Source organism: Culex quinquefasciatus, chromosome 3, assembly GCF_015732765.1.
Source record: "Culex quinquefasciatus strain JHB chromosome 3, VPISU_Cqui_1.0_pri_paternal, whole genome shotgun sequence".
In the NCBI taxonomy this organism is placed as follows: domain Eukaryota; kingdom Metazoa; phylum Arthropoda; class Insecta; order Diptera; family Culicidae; genus Culex; species Culex quinquefasciatus.
In genome coordinates, this window is record NC_051863.1 from 20,959,907 (window position 1) to 20,983,072 (window position 23,166).

The 23,166-nt window shown below is 33.5% G+C and overlaps 1 protein-coding gene across 3 annotated transcripts; it reads left to right on the forward strand.

Moving 5' to 3' along the window:
• The first annotated feature begins 6,613 nt into the window (after positions 1–6,613).
• LOC6033046 (formin-like protein 7) lies at positions 6,614–22,723 on the forward strand. 3 transcript variants are annotated; one of them, XM_038265372.1, is made up of 4 exons: positions 6,614–7,315; positions 7,372–8,038; positions 18,279–19,129; positions 22,597–22,723. In XM_038265372.1, the coding sequence occupies exons 1-4, from the start codon at positions 6,755–6,757 to the stop codon at positions 22,603–22,605; spliced, it is 2,088 nt and encodes a 695-aa protein (XP_038121300.1). In that variant the 5' UTR covers positions 6,614–6,754; the 3' UTR covers positions 22,606–22,723. The 3 variants fall into 3 exon arrangements, with proteins under 3 accessions (XP_038121300.1, XP_038121301.1, XP_001843552.2); XM_038265373.1 differs by lacking the exon at positions 22,597–22,723 and adding an exon at positions 19,197–19,414 and having other exon boundaries at positions 18,426–19,129; XM_001843500.2 differs by lacking the exon at positions 22,597–22,723 and adding an exon at positions 19,197–19,413.
• The last annotated feature ends 443 nt before the right edge of the window (positions 22,724–23,166 follow it).

Consider the following 23,166-nt stretch of genomic DNA (forward strand, 5'->3'; position numbering starts at 1 on the left):
TAAATTTTCGAACTTAAGTCGATCGATTTTTCATAAAACCCGATTTAATCGCACCTGGGGTGAGATAGAGCCTTTCTTACTAAAGAATATAACAATGATAGAACTTCTTTCAATTCATAACATCGACTTTGTTTATTTATAACGTCAGCACAAAAGAAATTCATATGATGAAAGCAAAGTATACACCAAAAGAATATGTTTAACCGTACATAACTCCACGGATTTTATTTTCTCAAAATTCGAGGGTTGGAGATGGACAAATTCTGTCAAAGTGAATCAATAGAGCGTCGAAAATCGATGCAGTGTGATTTTTTAGCGATTTTTCCGATAAAAAATTCATGCTGTATCGTCTTATTTACGAAGATGAAAATGTCGACCAGCCATTAAGTAAAACCCATACCCATGACACTATGAATCGGAATTTTGAACTGACCCAGTCCTATGTAAAAAATCTAAAGTACAGTCATCCCACATATTCGGAACACCCACAAATTCGGAACACTTTGATGATAATTTGTCAATAGCATGCCAAAAGTAGCTTTTCTGTCGACCTTACTATTTTTAGAACCTTTATTTGGACATTATCTTGCTATTTCACTAGTAAAAGTAGTACTTTTTGAACAAAAAACTTCATTCCAAGACTATTTTGTGCAGAGCTGCAAAACACCGCCTCCAAATGACCTGTTTCATAATTGTGGGCTGTTATTGTTCCTCCCACAATTGTGGAACACCTGAATTTAACTGATATTTTCACAAAAAAAGTTATCAAACCATGTATAAAACATCCATAAGCTTGAGTTTCATTGGTTTCAGTGTGTGAAGTCATTATTTGGTAATAAATATGTACTCCTGGAAAGATCCAAAGTTTGTTTACATTCGTAGGAAAAAAGTGTTTCGAATTTGTGGATTTCAAGGGTCAAAGTAATTCTTCAAAAACTTCATATAAAAGTTAAAATTTGCAGATGTTTGATACAGCATTCGAAAGATCGCAAGAAAATCTTTCAAATGAAGGTGAAAGCGAATCATTAAGCTCAATTATCGATTTGCTATGATTTTTTGAACATTGGCCTATCTGGAAACCGTTCCGAATATGTGGGATGACTGTATTTACGCTTTTCCGATTTGTGTTTCAAAATTTATGATTTGTAAGTTTTTGTGAAAACCTGAAAGTTCCCCAATTTATTAAAAAAATGCGAAATAAACGGTATAAAATGGATTCTTAATAAATATATATTTAACAATTTTATTTTAAATGATAGTAGAAAAATAGATTTTCAGTATTTAATGTTTACAATTTCATTTTTAGTTATTGACCCTCTGACGCGAATGGACGCAGAGAGGGAAGAAATATAAATTTCAAGCCTTATTTACAAAATTTCCATAAATACAAAAAAAAACAACTGTAAAAAACGGTAAAAAATGTGCAAAGTTGTCATCAAATTATAACCTATTTTTATGCTGCCTCAAAAAAAATTTGTAAAAAAAACCAAAAGTGTTCCATTTGATGACAAAAAAACGTTATGAAATGTTTTCAAAATAGTTTACAATCGATTGTGCAAGTGTTTTTTTTTCTAGAAAATTTATGTTTTCTGCAGTAAGGCCGTTGCAAATATTTTGCAATGTCGGCTTGAAAAATCAGAGGGGAAAACATATTTTTTTCGAAAAACTTCAATTTTTTTAATAAAAATTAAAGTGAAAACTGATGGGGTGGAAAACAACTGGATGCGTGTAAAATGAATTTTGAAACTTTTTTTTATCCAAATGTTGAAACCTAGGCTTGTAATTTATGCCCTGCCCCCCTCTCTTTCGACCGAGGGACATAAACTTCAAAAAATATTTGCAACGGCCTAATTATATTTATTGTTCTAAAAAAAACAATAAATATTGTATTTCATCTATATAAAAGTTATAATTGAAACTAACAAAAATGCACCGCCTCATAAATATTTGATTTTACATTCTAAAAACTTGCATATATTTATAAAAGAAATAAAAACGATCTTTTTTCAGAAATTTAGTTTCTAAGTTAAGTTTTTGATTCAAATTACAAATTAATTTTTCAATCCTTAACTTTTTTTTAGGCCGATGCAAATATTTTTCATAGTTTTTGTCCCACAACCGAGGTCGCAATAAAAAATATGGTACAGTCATCCCACATATTCGGAACGGTTTCCAGATTGGCCAATGTTCAAAAAATCATAGCAAATCGATAATTGAGCTTAATGATTCGCTTTCACCTTCATTTGAAAGATTTTCTTGCGATCTTTTGAATGCTGCATCGAACATCTGCAAATTTTAACTTTTATATGAAGTTTTTGAAGAATTACTTTGACCCTTGAAATCCACAAATTAGGAACACTTTTATCTTTCGAATGTAAACAAACTTTGGATCTCTCCAGGAGTACATATTTATTACCAAATAATGACTTCACACACTGAAACCAATGAAACTCAAGCTTAGTGATGTTTTATACATGGTTTGATAACTTTTTTGTGTGAAAATATTAGTGAAATTCAGGTGTTCCACAATTGTGGGAGACACAATAACATCCCACAATTATGAAACAGGCAATTTGGAGGCAGCGTTTTGCTGCTCTGGATAAAATAGTCTTGGAATGAAGATTTTTGTTCAAAAAGTACTACTTTTACTAGTGAAATAGCAAGATAATGTCCAAATGAAGGTTCTAAGGTCGACAGAAAAGCTACTTTTGGCATGCTATTGACAAATTATCATAAAAGTGTTCCGAATTGGAACCATTGGAGAATGCAAAAAAATGTAAGATTTGTCGAAAAAACATTTTTTTTTGCGAAAAAAGAAACACTTTTTGCAGTTTTGTACATCGAAAATTCACTTAAATCCCAAAGATTTTTCCATGAACCCAAACATGCTAAAATGATTCCAAACGCAGTGGAATGCATTTTAAACTGATTTGATAGCACTTGATTTTGTATTGAAAATTTGAACTTTTTTGAAAAACTAAATTTTTGGCTCCCTGTTTTTTTTTGTCCGACTTTGAAGGAAGAAAGGGAGGGGGGCGTGACAAAAAAAAAAGATTAAAATATTGAAACATTCACACTTAGATTTTTTTACCTGAATTCGGTAGTTGAAAAATCGGTTAAGATAGATCGGTAAACCATCTGTCAAAATGAATTTTTTTTTACCGAACATCGGTAGTAAGGTGAACAATAATGAACTTTATTACTGCATTTCGGCAGTTGAAAAATCGGTAAAGTTTACCGAAATCGGTAAAAAATCTAAGTGTGTTCGATATTCAGAAAGGTCAAAATTTGAAAGCTCAGTTTTAAAAACAAAGAATTTTTTAAATTATAAAAAAATGTAGTGTTTAAAAATTTTTAAATTCCAAAAATCAATTAATAAAAATTTAAAATATTTAAAAATCTGTATTTTTCATTATAGGTTAGCGACACAAATTTTGAAAAAAAGAAGAGCATAATTTGGCAAGGCAAGGACTAAAATAATTAAAGGTCCAAAGCACATTGTGTTTCCTTTTTGAGTGTTTTAAATACCCCTGACTCATCACACTTAGATTGATTTAACGAATTCGGTAGTTGAAAAATCGGTAAAGTTTAGATCGGTAATCCACCTGACAAATTGGGTCCTAAAATGAAGCTTAGATTGCTGATATAATTGTTTACAGCGATAAAGCTTATTTTTCTGAGTACAATGACCCCTTGTACAACCACAAAGAGTTTGAAATGGATTTTTAAATCAAATTTGAAAAATTTACCTCGCGGTCCTTCTTGGCAGAAAAGTTCCTACTTGACAGCTCGTTCCAAGGGGACCATAGTTAATCCATCGAAAAAAGTTTGTCTTGTCATTTTTTTTTGCATTAAAATGAAAAAAAAATTATCAAAAATGGTTTTTGATCGTGTTTTTTACCGTTGTACATAAAAATTTACATTTGACTTAAGAACCCAATTGTTTTTATCACGTCCTTTTCCGTACTGGTACTATTTTTCTTAAAACTAAGAGTAATTACAGATGATCTTATGTTGTATACATTTTCGGGGACAAAAATGCCATCTTTTAAGATATGGTTCAGCAAAAGCAAAAATAATTTGACTGAATTATATATTTTTGAAAAAAGATGTTTTAAAAAAAATTGGCATTGCGGCAAATCGAATCGAAAATAACTTTTGAGATTTTTTGATAAAATGCAAGATTTCTAAGCTGCAGCCATTTGAAAAAAATAAAAATCTATTTAAGGCCTCAACAAAATAACGACCATTTGCCCATCCCTGAAAAAAAATTTTAAGGTATGAAAATAAAAAATCAGAATCGTAAAAAATTACATAGGACAAATAGGCGTAGAGCAGCAGGCTGCTCTAGTTCGAAAAATGCAAAAACTCGAAAAATATTGAAAGACTATTGATTATTTTAAAAAAAAGTTAAACAAATCTAAAAGTGTTTGATTTTATAAATAGTTCCAATTTCCACATTATTCCACATTAACTTATAAATTCATTTGATTTTGAAATGTAATAAATTGTTTCCCAATAGACTTTACAATGATTTTTTGAAACTAGCATTTCCAAATTACTACTTTTGAATTTCCTTCCTAGAAAATTTAATTTTGCTAAACAATCAAAATAATGTAGCACTACTATTTCGAAAAATGAGTGTTTTGTATCGTAGATCAACATATTTTTCTATTCTTATTTAGCGATTAAAACCCATTTCTGGTCCCTTTTTATTTTAAGGCTAGTATGCTGATCGGAAGGAAAGGGGTCAAGAAACAGCTTTACGAACAGCAGAACAAAGGAGAGCGAGCAATTTCTTGGGGCTTTTCTTCACCCTATCTGACTTGCTTGCGCTGCCGCTGCTGCCCATTTGATTTTTTTTTCTTGACCGGTTCCTTCCGATGTGCGTACCTTACATTAATGCAAGAAAAACATTTATAAGAAAACATTTTTTTATGGATCACCTATGTTCCCTTTGGAACGAGCTGTCAAGTAGGACCTTTTCTGTCAAAAAGGGCCGCGAAGCATTTTTTTTAAATTGAAAACATTCGTAAAATTTTCCAATCTTTTCGAAAAAATATTTTCAATTATTTTGAATCAAGACTAGCACTTTAAATGGGCGTAATATTCAATGTTTGGCTCTTTTAAAATGTTAGTCTTGATTTAAAAAAATTAAAGCGGAACCTCCTCCTCACAAATGTTTCATGTATTAACATTGAAAATCGGACCATTAGTTGCTGAGATATGGTCATTAGAAAATGGTGGGTTGTTTTGGTGAGATTTAGAAAACTTCAATTTTCGTATTTCTTTTTCTTAAAGCGGCTCTATCTCAGCAACCCAAGATCCAATCTTCAATGTCTCTTAGACAATTTTACAGCACATTTTCTGAACTTTAAATAAAAAAATATTTTTAGAAATGGTCACTCATGGTCACTATTTTTAAAAATCAAAAAACTGCAAATATTTCGCTAAAACCGAACTTTCGGTGGCTAAATCTTGAAAGCCCTTTATTAAAAAATCTGTAAAGTAGTTTTCGATTGCAAATTCAATTTTGCATTAAAATATAATGTCAAATTTGTTTTTGCATGAAACTTTGATTTTTTCCAAAAATCACTATTTTTTCAAAAAATCATAACTCGGCGGCATGACCATTTTTTTCTATGGCTCGAAAGTTGCGGATTTTGTCCCCTAAAACATATAAAAAAATCTCGAAAATCAAAAAATACGTATTTTGGGAAATTGAGTTTTAGTGAAAAAAAAGTTGATTAAAAAATCTGCAAATTTTTTTCCGTCTACCTATTTTTTTCTCAATTGTCCTCAACAATACCTACAATTTTGCCCAAGACTCCAAATTGATCAGAAAATTTACTCAAAAGTTACAGCTGTTTGAATATTTACATACCATTTTTGTATGGACAGCAGCCAAAATTGTATGGAGACTTGTATGGGTGAACCAATGACGCAAAATGGCTTATTTGGTCATATGGAAGGCCCCCACAAAGTTTAAGTCAAATAAAAAAATACAAAAAATAAAAATGATCGAAATCGGCCGATTTCATAGAGAGTTGCTCACTTTATAGTTTGACACCCCTTTTACACGGTGTTCACACACACTACCAAACGTGTGTTTTGATAGTGTGCGTGAGCGCCGTGTAAAAAGTGACAGTTCGTCACTTTTTAGTTTGATTTTGACCAACCAACGGGGTACAAACCTCGCTACAAACTAAAAAAAGGTGAAACGAAAAAGTGACCAACCACCGGGTGTTGAGTGAATTTATAATTATGTAAAAGAAACCTTTTTTGGGTCTATGTTTATTTAAGTTACGTGAATTGTCTAATGAACCGCTACTCTTAGCACATAATTGGTTTGGTATTGACGTGAAGACTTTTGCGAGTGTTTTGACATGATTGAAATTACATTTTTGTAAACGCCTGTTGGTAGGCAACTGTTTGAATGTCACGGATGTTTCGAGTGCTCGCCACCAGTTGAAGGTCATTTCTAGTTCAGACACAAACAATAATTATTCGAAACACCACAGTTGAATTCTGCTACAAAAACTGAAAGCTTTCTTGTAGCAAAGACAAAAGCCCGTTGTTCGAAACAACTTTTGCATTCGTGTGTGTTTTTTGACAGCTGCCCTCCGAAACAAAAACAGACCGCCTCGTGATCGCGTGGTTTTCCCCTCCGGCAAGAAGCCGGAACTGGTTGTTGTAGTGACGAAAGGTAACCGTGGTAACTGGAACCTGGAAAAGATATTGAGAGACCCCAAAAATGCTGCCCGACGCCCGGCTCCACCCTTCTTCCTTCGTTCCGCCGTACCACCAGTTCGCGACGGAACCGCCTCCGCTGGCCTTCAGCCAGCAGCAGCCGGCGATTTTCAACGGCCCGTTCCAGATCATCGAACCGGGCAGCGACCTGTACATCGAGACGGAGCCCAACTTTTGCCTGGAGCTGATGCCGGAGGAGGGGTTGGACACGAGTGGGCTGTACTTGTCGGAGAATGGCATTCCGGCGGATGTGCTGGACGACGTGTTCCGGCTGGATGATGAGTTGGACGTGAGTACGGTTGGGGGTTGTCGTGGTCCGGTTCCGGAGGGGGTCGGTATGGGCCAGTATGAAGCGCAGTTGGTGGCGGAAATTGAGCGGCTCTTTCCGGATGTGACGGGAGGTGGCGGGGTGGTGAAGAAGAAGTCGAGTGGGGCAAGTCGGTTGGCGGAGGAGCTGACCCGGAAGGTATCGGCTGGCACGATGATTCCGGTCGTTTCGGGGAGTCCCTGCTACATGAACGTGTTTTTGAAGGGAGGTGGCCGCTTGCAGAACAATTTGGTCAAGGTAAGATCGTAGGAGTATTTTTTTAGTAGACATTCAAGTTTTCATCCTTTCTACAGCCGGAATCTACGCCGGAGCGTGGCTACCGATGCGTTGAAATGGTCGACGGAACCGGTGCCATGTTCAAGGCCAAATACTACGCGGAACAGATGACGGCCATCACCACGCCAGCAAGGCAATCAACGCCAACTCCCAGGGTCATGTCATTGACCAAATTCTCCCCGATGGTCACCACAGCCACAACACCCACCAGAATGCCCCAGCTGAAGAACATGACCCCGGCGATGGCCAGCAAGATCGAGTCCCTGGCCAACGGGATGAACCGCAACGTAACTCTAACCCCGGTCCGAACTCCCAGCCGCAACAGTCTCCTCCCATCCTCTTCCTCCACCATCGTCATCAAGGCTCCCAAGCGGACAATCGCATCCGGCGGAACCACCACCACCCTCTTCCCCGATCCGTTCTTCCCGATGCCCATGATCAAGCAGGAACCCCTCGACGACCCCCCACCCCAGGAAGACCCCCTTAACCTTCCAACCGTCCCACAACCACCGGCCAACCCGAGCAAGCAACCGCGCAAGCAAAAGCTCGTCAAGCTGTCCCAGAACGGGGAGCTGGTGTTCAGCGATACGACGAACGTCGGAAGGTCGGAAGCCAGGGAGAGAAAGATTGTTCCGAAGGTGGTGCAGGCACCGCCGCCGAACAACGAGTACGTCCCGGCAAGGGGTGAGTACACGCGAGCCGTGACGGTGAGCGAAATTATTGCCAGCGTCGTCGAGCGCAAGTTTGAGCGTTGACGAGTAGTTTGAGTAGACAGTAGAGACAGTAGCAGTAGAATTGTGATTTTCATTCTTTACTATTTTTTATATTCTTTTGACTATTTTTATGAATATATTTTTGCTTTTGTTGACTATCTACATAACTCCTTTTGTGTTGTTTTTCTTGGTATCTCTCTGTAGTCTTCTCAGTTTTACGTTGTTTAACAGTATAATATGTTTATGGCTGCAAGCAGTAATGAGTGAATTACCAGCAGGACCAAGATTTTATTTCCGCCGGATTTGCCCCCGAGTCTTGATCTCCAGGGTTGTTACGGACGGCGCGTTTCGCGCGGATATGCTGGCTAATTTTGCTCAGGCGCGGATTTCGCGCGGATGGCAATTTTGATAAATAAATTAATTGAGAGAGATAGAATTCCTTTCAAGTTATTAAGAAAAATATTATCAGAAATTACGATAATAATTTGTTTTTTTCCTTTGAGTGCAAGAATTTCATAATTGTTATTACTTGAATTTTCTTCTGAAAATGTTTGTATTTTCTTAGTACGAAACGTCGAAAGATGAAGATGAAGATTATGTAGATATTATTTTTTATATGTTTCTTGTCATTTCTTAACATCTCTGGCTCTGAATATTTAATTACTTTTGAGTTTTAAGTAATGATTTTTAACCGTATTTATTTGTAATATACTGGATTTATTCAATTTTTAATTTTGTAAATCAAATATTACAAACTTTTCCCGAAGATATGGACATAGGAATGTGTAACAAAAACTATTATTGGGGCTTGTTCTGGTGGGCGCTAAATATGAGCTTGATTGGACGTAACAGAAGCAGGCCTCCGCTTTCGAATTTTGGAATGGAATTTAATCGTTAGAATTTTTTTTTGAATTTAAACATTCTTAGCGAAAATAAAAAGATCAGAACATTCCAAATTCAAATCTTCCGAAATTCAAAAAATAAAAATAAAATGTTTTAATAGTTTTTTATTACAACAAAAAAAAAATCAAAATACATATGAATTTTTTTTCGAAATTTCTAAAATCGTAATTTAAAAAATCTGAAATTTCGAAATTCAAAATTTTAGCAATCTGAAATATCAAAAAAATTGGGTAATCGAAAATTTGAAGATTAAAAAAAAATAAAAATTGAAAAGTCAAAATTTAAAAACTAAAAAATATCAAATTCAAAACAATATAGAAAAAAAATCTCATATCTAAAATAATTTTAGTATTCTTAAGCTTATAAATTCTTAAATTCCTAAATTCTTAAATTCTTAAATTCTTAAATTCTTAAATTCTTAAATTCCTAAATTCTTAAATTCTTAAATTCTTAAATTCTTGCAGGCCAAGGGTGCATGATACTGATGATACTCGTCGGTTGACACACCTAGGCGAGGAACATCCCGGAAGGAGCCCAACTACATCCGTAGTGCTGTTTGGACAAAACAGCATGGCTCTGGTTCCTTGCAAGTGTCCTATTTTCTTACCTCCACGTTGGCTTGGTTTAGTCATCATGATGACAAGATGTAACCTAGCTGGTGGCCTGTGGAAACGACTCGTAAACCTTTGACCAGCGAGGGTCAGAGTAGAGACGGCTAGAAGAAAGGGGCGCGACAATGTGGGTAAGGGAAGTAATTTGTGATTGTAGACGGTATTGTTTTGATTCGCAGTATGTTGAGTCAACTGCTGTGGATGTACCTGAGCATCGCAGAACGGGGTTTCTCCACTTTCCATTTCAGCTAACAGCTATCTTCTGTTTATTTTGTTTCACTGATTTTCTAAAACGGCTTCTGTTTACTATCCTCCATATGATTTCGATTTTACTTATTTGATTCTCTTATTTCTCAACGCGTTTCCACTCTATTTTACCAATTGATTTTGCTGTAATAAACTGTCTGCGTTCCCTTAATTTGGCAGCGTTGTCAATTTTGTTTATCATGTGTCTTTTCTTTATTTATCTATTTGAATAATTTCTCATCTTCCCTGTAAATTGCCCTCAATACAATCTAAGCTTGTTTGTTACCTCTATTTATTAACTATTGTTAATTTCTCTATCTGCTTCATAAATTACTATCTTTACTATTAATTCTTTACATTGTATATTTCCTTCACTGTCCATTGTTTTCAAACTTCACCTTTTACTTAAGCAAGTGAGGTTCGAGCCCTCACTCAATTTATGGAATGATTAAAGGATTAACACAAATATTACTATTGTACTTTTGAAAAACTTTTCTGAAATGCTTAGGACCAAAATATTGTAACAAAACACCGCGACAAAAGAAATAGCAACAGATAAACACGACTTAACATTAGGGAATATTTCAGGAGAAAACAATACACAGTAAAATAACAACTAGTTTTTGAATTAAAACTAAAAATAAAACAGTTTTTGCTTTAGTGAAAATTGAAAGGCACACTTTGAATGGTTAGGCGCTTATACTTACATCAAACCCTACGTAATGTACCACCCCCGGCCGAGTTAAAATGCGTAACCGGAAAAGAAGGTGTGCATGCCTGGCACGAACACTCAAAGCGTGTTCTAGCGTGCTGCTCGTACTGACTCAGAGCAAGGGTGAGATGTAGGTGTAAGGGCAGTGCGTGTTCGTCGGGAACCTGGTGCATAAGATCGGTCAAGGCCCGTTCTTACACTGAAAATTGCGAATTGCGAATAGATTTCTCCTTATCAATAAAACATTTTTGTGAGCTTCAAAAAGCTTTTAAAATATTGCACAAAATTTGCGTCGTTCCTGAGAAAACGACACATTAGAAAACGTAACGCATCGCGAAAAAAGAGATTTCACTGTACTTGAATTCCTAAATTCAAAAATTCAAAGATTTAAAAAAACCTAATTGTGTATAAAATTGTGAAGCTCTAAAATTAAAAAAAAAAATAAAATAAAAAATTGAAAAATTCAAAAAGAAGTTAAAGTCTGAGAAACAACTAAAAATTCAGGAATAAAAAAATCAAAAATTATTAAAATGACATCATTGAAAATAAAAATAGAAAAAAAATCATTTAAATGCAGTTCGTTCGCGATTCTCCAAAACTCCACTTTTCCGAAGATTGGATTATCCATAATTTGATTCGGAGGTTTCTACTGAGACTTTGAATAATCAAACTATTAAAAAAAATACTTGTGATTTTTATATTGAAGTAAAATGTGGTAAAATTTAAGTTCAACGACTCTAAATTAGTTGAATTTGGCCTGTTGGTTACCATTATAACTTAAAATGTTACAGTTAAAGACAATCAAAAATAAGACAACAAAAAAACAATTTCGTGATAAAGGCCTTTGGATAATCGAGTCTTGATTTTGTATTAATTTAAGAGTTTCTGGACTGTATTTTTTTTGGATTTTCTGGAATTTTCACATGGTCATTAGAAACAGTCGTGGACCTAGTCTAGGGGTTTCCAATTCGAGTGGAACAGTTCAATTTATAGAAAAATTATGGATTAAAATTTTGATTTTTATTTACTTCAACGAAATCAGAAAAAAATGTTTCAACATGCTCGCAAATTTTTATTCAGTCGGAAAAATATTATTTTTCTTCAAAAAAGTTTCGTTTTTAATCACATGATCACCCCTAATCCTGGCACCTAAAAGCAATAAAAAAAAAACATATTCTGAAAAATCGAACATCTCGAGCCCACCCTAGTGAACACATTTAGATTACCTGTAACCATCACGAGTTATCGCGAATTTACGATTATTTTAAGGTTAAAAAAGTGTTCATAATTGGAAGGGGCCATAGCGCCCCTCCATCACGAGATATCAAAAATGGAGCTCGGATTCGTGATGGGGGAGGTCGGGGCAAATTTTTCCGATTTTGTTTGAGTTGGCGGAGAATTAAAAAAAAAAATATGAAAATAAAATAATTTAAAAATGAAAAATTGAAAAATTCAAAAATTAAAAAAAAACAAAATTATAAATGACATAAATTTACAAAAAATACAAAAATTACAAATTCAAGTCGCATTTAAATAAGCAAATCTCACCAGGCGTCAAAAAATTTATGCTACTGTTCCTTTTCAACTGCGTACCGGCTAAAAAAACGTCAGCCATTTGTTGACCATTTTTGTTCCTCTTTTTGTTGCCTTTTTCGCCTAATTGAGGAAAGGCGGTAAAATCACTCGAAAAATTAACTTCTTAATTTGTCCTCCTAGACCCACCTTCACGTATACGTATCAAATCTGAATCAAAATCTGAGCAAATGTCTATGTGTATGGTGGTATGTTGATCACTCGATTATCTCCGGACTGGTTGAGCATATTTTAACCGTTTTGGTTTCATTTGATTTACCCTGGGGTTCCATAAGTCTCTATTCAAAATCAGCACGCAGAAAAATGTTTTGTAGAATCAGCCTGTAGGAGGTTTGAATCAACAAAATTTTGGTTGAATATAATTAGGGTTAGTGAAATTTCACGATTTCGCGGACAGCGTGAAATCCGCGAAATTTGTCTTTTTCCACGAAATCCCGTGAAATTTTATGTTTGTGTGAAACTGTAACGATTTTTCTTTGAATATTTTATCAAACTCAAATAAGAATAAAAATAATTTACTAATTGTTCAACTACTAATTAGTAATTTTAATATAAGGTTAGTGAATTTTGATGCGGACGGTGTGAAATTCTTGAAATTTATAATTTCATCATCAATATTTTAACCTTAAAGACTATTTAAGTAAATTTTACAAATTTTCAATAGAAAAGCTTGATATGAACCATTTGATAAATTGTTTGGATTTTTCTGTTTCTTAGAAACTAACAAAATTTATTTTTTTCGCTTTGGTAAAATTTTACTACTATTTTATTTGAAATGTAAAATTTCAAAAGAAATTCAAAGTAATAAGCTTTGTTTATACCAAAATTAAATGAAGAGTATTTTTTATGTTTGAAATCACCTTTTAAAAACATTTAAGATTTTTTTCTAAATCCTGTTCAATTTTAACGATATTTGATTATATGGGTGGATGATTCCCGTGAAAGTTAAAAATGACACCTTTTTTTTGTTTTCCGTTCTCATTTTGAATAAAAATTTCGATTTCGTTTCAAATTATATTATTTTTGCCTATTGATTTTGAATTTAGTTTTTGAAAAGAAAGATGAAATCCTTAAAAATATTTGTTAAGGCTGTGGGCTAAATGTTGCAGAAAATTCAAATTATTTTACTTATTTTGGCTGGACAAGATTGATGTTAAAACAGAAGCAAATCAGCAAGAACGTTTTTGCTATATTAGTCGAATATTAAAAATAAGTTCAATAAATGGAAATACGCATGCCCTACATTTTGTTTTAAAATATAAATAGAGCTCATCCATAACCTACCGGCTCTGTGGCTTAATGGTTACGGCTTCTGTCTCACAAGCAGAAGGTTCAGGGATCAAATCCCGGCCGGTACCTTTGAAATTTGGAATCAGGAATTTGAACTTTGAATATGAACAAAAACGAAAATGAATCAGGTGGGATTCGAACTCACACCTCTGGATTGGTGGTCTGGGACGCTAAGCACTCTAGCAGTGAAATTATCCGTAGTGTTGAAACATGTTATCTTCTCATATTATTATATACGCGCTGATCCCTGATTTGCCTGACGGGATTGGAAGTCTAAATATAGATCGAGTTTCCTTCAGATGCTTGCTTCTATGTTTAGGCGGGGCCGAACAATGCCCAGCGACCTCGGAATTGGACCGCAAGGAGCTCTGTCATTCTGAAACGGGTCGTTGGAAGCAGCGCGAGGGCTATCACCACCTAATACCCGGGACTGAGATAAGTTGTATCAGCATTCGACATATACAAAGTCTGATACAAACTATGCTTTCCCATAATATCGCTACCGGTTAGCGGGTATTGGATTGGATCACACACACACACAATAGAGCTCATCCATAACCTTTTTTGAAATTTATGAGATTTTTTTTTGTGTCACGTTGAAATTTAGTGAAGATTTTTTTTCGTCTTTTGAAGAATAATATATAATGAAGCATAAAAAGAAGTTTCTATGATTTAGAGAAAAGATTTTCAGAGTTTTTTTTAACATTTTCCACGTTCCGCGAAATTTGCGTGAAATTTGGTGTTTTGAAATCGAGGTCCCGTGAAATTTGCTATTTTCGAGCGTGAAAAATCACTAAGCCTAAATATAATCAACAACAAAATTGGGTTGAAATAAATCCTGATTTTCTCAATTCCACAAAAGCCTTTTTTTTTTGTTTTGAAAAAGTTGCTTTGACGTTTAGCGTTGATTCAACAAAAATCATGATGATCAAATAAACAAAACGTTTTGTTGATTCAATTATGCCTTATTTTTGTATTTATAACGATTTCGGAAGATTGTAAAAAGGTTGACTTTACAGTAGTTGTTCGGTAACTGGGCGTTGTTTAACTGGGCTGCTTTTTAACTGGGCGCTCGATAACTGGGCTGTAGCCCACTCAAAAAGCAGACAAACGTCAAAAAACAAAAACAAACCGAAATGAACGAGGGGCTAGTGGATGCAAAAAGCAAGTTCAAAAAATTAAAAATTATATTCTAAGTTTTTATGAAATTTCAAGTCAAAATTAAACGAAAATTGAAAGGTGTACTCTGGAAAGAAATTTAAGCATCCTTTATTTTTACATTTTGTTGAGAAAATTTTCTGCATCGTTGGTCCCCTTGTCATTTTTCGTTCAGCCCAGTTAGCGAGCAGCATTCGGTAACTGGGCTACGTTCTTAGCCCAGTTACCGAACAAGTACTGTACATTTTTAGATAGAATGATAGATACATTTATCGAACCTTTTCATCGAGCTTAAAAAAATCGAGATCGTACAATTCTATCAAATGCTATAAGCAACTAAGTGTTATTCATACACTTCTTTAAGGCTGGATCTATGGTATTTTAATGAAAATGGATTTTTGGATAACACTGACTGACAAAAAAAAAAAAAACAAAAATGACTGCGCACGCTCAACTCGAGTGCTGGATTTAAGATATTTTGATGAACACGAAATATTATGTGACCCATCATTGGATGGATAACACTGACCTACACAAATTTACAAAAAATGACTGCGCACGCTCAACTTTGGGGTCCCCAGAAACACGAGCACTTTTAACATTTTAAAAACATTTAAACAGGGTCAAATGGTCTTTTTTTAGAGAATTATGATGGTTCGTCGTTGTTGCATACAAGCAAGTTTTATGCCTTACAAACTTTGGAGAAAAAAATCGGTCAACATTATCAAAAGTTATAAAATAGACAGAAAATGCAATGTTGCTACATATGAGCAGTTCTCTACGGAATCGGTCTTTTTTCTTAATTAGTTCGTTCATATAATTTTCCATACAAATTTGGCAGCTGTCCATACAAAAATGATATGGGCACTAATTTTAAAAAATGAATAACTGCGACTGTTTTGAAAAAAGCTACCTAAAAATGGCTATAAATAGAAAACGATGCACTTTATCAAAATTTCACTAAAGTACTTTTTGATAGCAAATTCGATTTTACATCGAAAAATGAAGTTGAAAATTTTTTGCGACCAATATTTCGATTTGTTGAAAAAATCTGTATTGGTTCTGTTCCGGTCAACCGACCCCACTCTTCCCTTTGATGATGAACACCCCTGGGCAGGTTGACAGTTCGTTGGCGCGTGATTGAGCGCGCGATGAAAAAGTGCAAACAAGGAGTCTTTTGGAAACACGCTAAGCGATCGGACGATTAAAGGAAGGAGTTTTTAGTTTTAATCCGTCGTGTTTCATTTCCGGCCGTCCAGCCCCGGTTCTCACTCGTACAGATTCAAAAAATCATAACTCGGTCAAAGATTGTTTGTCCATTCTGGAAATTGGCATTTTACCTCATCTAAAACATATAAAAAAATTAAAATCGCATTTTTTTTTTGCAGATCAAGTTTTAGTGACAAAAAGTTGAATTAAAAATCACCAAATTCTTTTTTACCGTGTATCGTTTTTTCAGTGTAGTCCATATTCATACCTACAACTTTGCCGAAGACATGATTTGACATGATTTTTGAATTTTCACATATGATTTTTGTATGGACAGCTGCCAAATTTGTATGGAAAATTATATGAACGAACTAATGACGCAAAATGGCTTCTCAGAGAATTGCTCATATTTAAAATGAATTTACTATAAAGTGCAGGGTTGTTACGGACGGCGCGAATCGCGCGGATCTGGTGCGGATTTGCTGGCTAATTTTGCTCAGGCGCGGATTTCGCGCGGATAGCAGTTTTGATAAACAAAATAATTGCGAACGATAGAATTTCTTTCAATTCACAAAGGAAAATTTAATAAGGAATTAAATAATTTCAATCTTTTTCGTTGTGTGCAAAAATCAATTTCTAAAAAGTTTTTGAAGAAGAAAATTTTCTTCTGAAAATTATTGATTTTATTTGTTAATATGAAACATCGAAATAATCTTCAAGGAGCGATTTTTTTAAATGTATTGAGATTTGTTTTATAAATTTAACATAACATTACAACTCATTAGTTTTAAAACCTCTGCTGAACAATTCATATTAATAACAATTTTATTAAAATCAAAATAACAAAATTCGAAAAATACAGAATTTCAAAAATTTGAAGCTATGAAACTTTTTAGATTTTCTAAGTTTTATATTGAAAAAACTGAAAAAAAATTGAAAATTTTAAATTTTTGGTTTATTGAAAAAATGAAAAATTCTGTTGCCACCCTGATTCAGGTAGAATTTATTCTACTCCCAATTATCACAACATGACGAAATCTGGAGTTTTTTTTTTAAAGGTCCAATAAACCAAATTTTCAGTTTTTGCTTTTTGGGTGTTTTTCAATACCCCTGACTCAGGGCGGTTCTAAAAACACCCAAAAAGCAAAAACTGGAAATTTGGTTTATTGGACCTTTTCAAAAAAAACTCCAGAAATTCACTTAGCAATCTGATAAAATCTCCGTCAAAAAGCAAAATGTAACGTCAACATAAAAAAAATAAGAAATCTGGAATTCAACAATTTGAAATTTCAGAATTTAAATATTGAAATAATAAAAAAATAGAATTAATAATTTGAAAAAACGTAAAAAATACGAATTATTAAATTGAAAAATTACGAAAATGAAGGGTCTCGTGGCGCGGCAGTTAGCGGCTTCGGCTGCCGATCCCTAAGTTGCTATGGGGCTGCGGGTTCGATTCCCGCCTTATCCTTCTGTAACTTTTTGTCAATGTTTGTCTCGTTTAATATTATTGTGGATTTAGCTCGTAGCTGGATTTTCTGGCATCTTCTCACGGTCATTGGAAACGGTCGTGGATATACCTAGGGGTTCCTAGTTAGAGTGAAAAAAATCAATTTATAGAAAAATTATGGATTAAAATTTTGCTTTTTCATCACTTCTCCGACATCAGGAATAATTGTTTGAACATGCTCGCAATTTTTTTATTCGGTCGGAAAAATATTATTTTTCTTGAAAAAATTTTCATTCTTAATCACATGATCACCCCTAATTTTGGCTCGATGCCGCCATCATGCGACCGCGTGCTCCGTTTGTTTGCCAACAAAGCTGCAGCTGGATGGTGAGACGAAGTGAGGGGGGAAGAGATTTTGACATTTTTATGCCCGCATCTGGCCCGCCGCCTATTTCGTCGGTCACTGGGTCGCCGGTCGTTTCCAGTGACCGAGTCCAGCTAGGAACTGATCGCACAATAGTGTTCAGTCTGCAAAGACGGTGTGATTGTCTTTAAATTATGAAATTATTAAATTATGAAATTATTAAATTATTAAATTATTAAATTATTAAATTATTAAATTATTAAATTATTAAATTATTAAATTATTAAATTATTAAATTATTAAATTATTAAATTATTAAATTATTAAATTATTAAATTATTAAATTATTAAATTATTAAATTATTAAATTATTAAATTATTAAATTATTAAATTATTAAATTATTAAATTATTAAATTATTAAATTATTAAATTATTAAATTATTAAATTATTAAATTATTAAATTATTAAATTATTAAATTATTAAATTATTAAATTATTAAATTATTAAATAATTAAATTATTAAAAATACCTCTATTTCTTATGGAGCGAACTGTCAAAAACTCGACTGCGGGTGCTCCATTATATTGTGTTTTCCGTTTTTTATGTATATTTGTAGTAGATTTGTATACATAACAAATATGAAGAAAAGAAAAATTTCAATCCCACCATAGATCTTTCAGAACCGAAAACGCGTCCCCAACGCACTCCGACTCCGAACCGTCCACCAAACAGCCTGCGTTCGTTTAAGATATTGCCCTCGCCGACTTCGCAGAGCATCCCACCCTCACATTCAATCCAACAACGACCGACCGTTCCAGCACCAGCCCCCAAACGCACCCGCTATCGCGTCCACATGACCCAAACCCAGCTGCCCCCGCAACAGCAACATCGCCCCGGCGTTAGCAAGCGCGTTCCGATCAACCAAACCATCGAGTCGATCGAAATCCTCGACAGCTCCGAAGAGGACGACGAGGAAGAAACGACCACCGCGCCGGAATCGTCCGAACCGGAGGACTCGCTCCCAAAGCTACCCGGCAACACCGAGTCGATCCAGTGTCCGTACTGCTGCCGCATCTTCCGCTCCTCCCAGGCGGTCCTCGAGCACGCCCAGAACTGCGCCGACGCCAGCCTCTTTCGGCAGATTAGCAAGCAGAGGCCGCCGCCGCAGCGCAGCCAAGGTCAATCGCTGCTCAAGGGCAACTTCCCGGCGACGATTGCGACACGGCGTCGATCGCCGGAACCGCCGGCAAGTAGCAGCAGCAGCAAGACTAGCAAGAAGAACCGATCGACGCCGTCTTCGGCGACCAAACGCAGCGAACGGTTGAGCATCGAGATTCTGCCTTCGGCGTTCAACATCACCAACCTTCTTCAGTGTCCGGAGTGTAAGAAGTCGTTCCGTACGGTGGAACATCTGGAGCAGCATCAGCGAATCCATCAGGCCCCGGTCGTGTGCGAGTTTTGCCAGAAGAAGTTCTACGAGACGCCCCCGCCGAAGCACGTCTGCCAGGAGAAGAAGCGATCGGTAAGTTTTGGGGAAGGGTTTAAATAGTTTTTCGAATGTGATTTTTTTTTTGTTTCTTGTTTTGCAGATGAAGCTCAAGCGTGCTTGCACCAAGCTTTGAAATGTTGTGGAGCGTGTCGAATGCGTTCAAAAATTCCTTCAAGAACCGAATCTCTTTAAGAGAAATTTGAATTGTTTTATTCGTTTGGAATACCGTCATTATTGAATTTATCGACTCTTTGAATTGAAATTTGCTTTGTTCTATTATTTTAAACTGTTGTGAACTGTCAGTTTCATATAAGTTCAACAATGCTAAGAAGAATAAAAATAGTTCCTTTAAACGTTAGATTGCGATGTGTTTTTTATTTGTCTTGAGAAATGTTTTTTCGTTGTCGTATTTTTGATTGTGTAGTTTGAGAAAAACGAAACTATTGGCACTACGCCCCCCGGGGCATGGCCTTCCTCTAACGTGGGATTTCTGCTCCAGCGCCTCTTACGAGACAGGAGAAACCGGGACCGACGTTTTACTTCACCATCCGATAGAAGCTCAGTGGATAAGGCGGGAATCGAACCCGCGTCTCTTAGCATCATCGGGATCGGCAGCCGAAGCCGCTACCCCTGCGCCACGAGACCCACAGTGTAGTTTGAGTATGACCCCTAAATAAACTACGCTAAAGTGATTTCAAATTTTGGCTTTAGTAAAATATTGAAAAAATCATTTTCAAATTGAAAAGGCAATCAGCTTTTAAAAACTGACTAAAATAGAATCGCAGAACTCGAATTTGATGTTAGAAGTATCGTAACTTCGGATAATCGAGGCTTTGGATAATCGAGTCTGGACTATGAATATTTTTAAATGTTTGATTTATAAAATATTTGTATTCTCCAATTTGTAAAAAATTTAAACTTTCCAAATTTTCGCGATTTTATCATTTTTTGCATTTTTAATTATAGAATTCTGTATTTTTTTAATTTTGTATTTTTTGTATTTGACTATTGTATTGTACAATTTTCAATTCTAGAGTTTTTTTTTTTTTTTCAAATATCCAATGAAATTAATTTTAGTTTTTTCCGTTTTGCCCTTTTAAATACCCCTGAATCAAGGCGTTTTCACCAACTCCCAAAAAGAAAAAAAAAATCAAATTTTGCTTAGGCTGGTACAAATATTTTTAAAAGTTTTTGTCACCCCCCCCTTCAAAATTGGCCCGAAAAATCAGGGGGCAAAAAAAATATTTTTACAATAAACTTCAAAATTTCAATGAAAATTCAAGTGCAACCAGCTGAAATCAAATTAAAATACATTCTTCTGCGTTTTAAATCATTTTTAGCATGTTTGGGTTTATTAAAAAATCTTAAGATTTTTTGAAAATTTTCGATGCAAAATCTTTTTTTTCGATACAATTTTTGTTTTTGTCAGATCTTAGATTTTTTGAAAACTAATGATTGCAAAACAACTGAACTAGTGTAAAATGCATTTTAAAACACTTTTTTCATTGAAATGTGAAGGCTATGGCTTGTTATTTTAATTTTTATATTTTTTTATTTTTTTGCCCCCCCCCTTGACCTCGGCCAGGGCCGAGGGACAAAAACTATTTAAATATTTGCATCGGCCTTATTGAACATTGAAAAAAAAAATCTGCAATTTTACAATTTTCTGGATTTGGAGAGTTTTTAGAATTTGGAAAATTGAAAGAATTTTGAGAATTGTGAGAATTTTACTTTTTTAAACATTTTGAAAGCTTTGAGATTTTTTTTTGATTTTCGGGTATTTTGAAATTTTTTAGATATTTGTGAAAATAGAGAATTTTGAGATTTTACCGATGTTATTATTATTTTGAGAATTGTTAGCATTTATTTTTTGTTTTGTGAATTTTCATTTTTTTTTAATTTTAAAGAATTTTGAAAAATATAGAATTTTGATATTTTTTTAAATATTTGTTAATTAAGAGAATTTTGAGAATTTAAAGAATTTTGACAATTTTGAGAATGTTAAAAATGAGATTTTTTTAATTTTATGTAATTTCGAAAATTTTGGGTTTTTTTTAGATATTTTTCAATTTTGAAAATAAAAAAAATAAAATTTACACATTTTTTTAATTTCTGTGATTTTTGAAAATCTTGAGGTTTTAAAATTTTGAGAAGTAACAGGATTTTCAAGTATCTTTAAATTTAAAAAAAATTGAATGTTGAGAATATGCAATTTTTTGAGAATTGTCAAAATAAAAAAAGAATTTTGATTTGTGGGAATTCATAGAATTTTGAGGATTTTGAAAATTTTAAGATTTTTGATATTTTGAGATTAATCTCAGATTAATGAAAATTTCAAGAATTTTGAATTTTTTTAGAATTTTGAGATAATTGTGAATTAAAAGAATTTTTAGAATTTACTGACAATTTAGAGAATTAAAAAAACGAGAATTTTTGAAATTTTATGTTATTTTGAAAATTTGGCAAATTTTGAGAATTTTGAAAATAATTTTTTTGAGAATTTACACATCTTTAATTTTTTTTAAATTTTAAGATTTTTTAATTTTTTTAGAAATGTTGAGATTTTGAAAATTCAAAGTATTTTGATATTAAAAAATGGAATTTTGAGAATTGGGATTTTTTTTAGAATTGACAAAATAAAAAAAATGATTTTGAATTGTGGTAATTTATAGCATATTTAGGATTTTGAAAAAATAAGATTTTTAACATTTTGAAATTTTTGAAAATTTAGACTTTTTTTAGAATTTCATAAGTTGTAAGAATTTAAAAAAAATAGAATATTGAAAAATTTGAGATATTTGTGAATTAAGAAAATTTGGAGAATTTAGAGAATTAAAAAATGAGAACTTTTGAAATTTCATGTAATTTTGAAAATTTTGAGAACTTAGATATTTTTGAATTTTAAGAATTTTGAAAATTACAAAATTTTGTTTTTAAATATATTTGAGATTTTTAAAAAAATTGAGAATTGTTAGGATTTTGAAATTTTAAAATATTTTGAAATAAAAAAAATTAATTTGAGAGTTTGGAATTTTTTAGATTTGTCATAATAAAAAAAATAATAATATTGAATTGTGGAAATTTATCGCATTTTGAGGATTTTATTTTTTTGATATTTTGAGATTTTGGAAAATTTTGAGAATCTTGAAATTCTTTTGAATTTTGTAAAATGTGAGAATCAAAAAAAGAAATGAAAATTTTTGAGATATTTCATGTCTGAATTAAGATTTTTTTTAGAATTTACAGAATTTTGAAAATTTTGAGAATTAAAAAAAAATGAGAATGTTTGAAATTGTATGTAGCTTTTAGATATTTTTGAATTTTATGAATTTTGAAAATTAAATAATTTTGAAAATTTGCCTAATTTTCTTTTTTTTCTTTTGATTTCTTTAAGTTTTCTTAAATATCATGAAAATTACTGTTTGTACTGTTGTTTTTTCTTCAAAATTTTGGTTGGCCTAACAATAATTCATCCCTTTTCTTCTTATCCAAAATTTCAGATGCAATAAACCGTCCAGGTTGACCGATTTAGTTCGAGGCATGTTTAAATACCAAGTCATGGATTTTTTGCTCGATAAAAAAGCTTATTACTGACTTAGCATGTAAGAAAAACTTACGAAGTTTACTGTTATCTTTAAGAAAATGAATTTAATGCTATGAAAACACAAAAAAACTGTTATGATTTGCAAATATGTTGCAATTATCCTTCTGATCTGTTCTGACAAGCGTTGAACAGCACAATAAAGCACGAAACTACGCTAGGCGTTTAGCAAATCGTTAGTTTTCTTTGTGAAAAGAAACCGGGCCAGTCTCAAATTAGCAAATCAAATCAAGGGGAAACCCGTTTCCAGAACTGGTTGATAGATAGTAGGTAACTGTACAACGCCAAAACATAGAATAGAACAAGTTTTCAATTGGCGAAAGCTGCAATCTTCTAACCAGTCAATTATCGTGTTGCAGAAAAAATAATAAACTCGTGATGATTAAGGGGTGCGCCAAATTGCCAACCTTCAGTCTTGAATCAGATACCTATCTCTCTCAGATGAGCAACGCAGTTTTAACTTTCCATT

Bases quoted from the DNA above. Each gene is read 5' to 3' on its own strand.
- LOC6033046 (XM_001843500.2), top strand. From the start codon at position 6,755: ATGCTGCCCGACGCCCGGCTCCACCCTTCTTCCTTCGTTCCGCCGTAC. The intron at 7,316-7,371 runs GTAAGATCGTAG...TCCTTTCTACAG, and splicing joins TGCAGAACAATTTGGTCAAG to CCGGAATCTACGCCGGAGCG. The intron at 19,130-19,196 runs GTAAGTTTTGGG...CTTGTTTTGCAG, and splicing joins GCCAGGAGAAGAAGCGATCG to ATGAAGCTCAAGCGTGCTTG.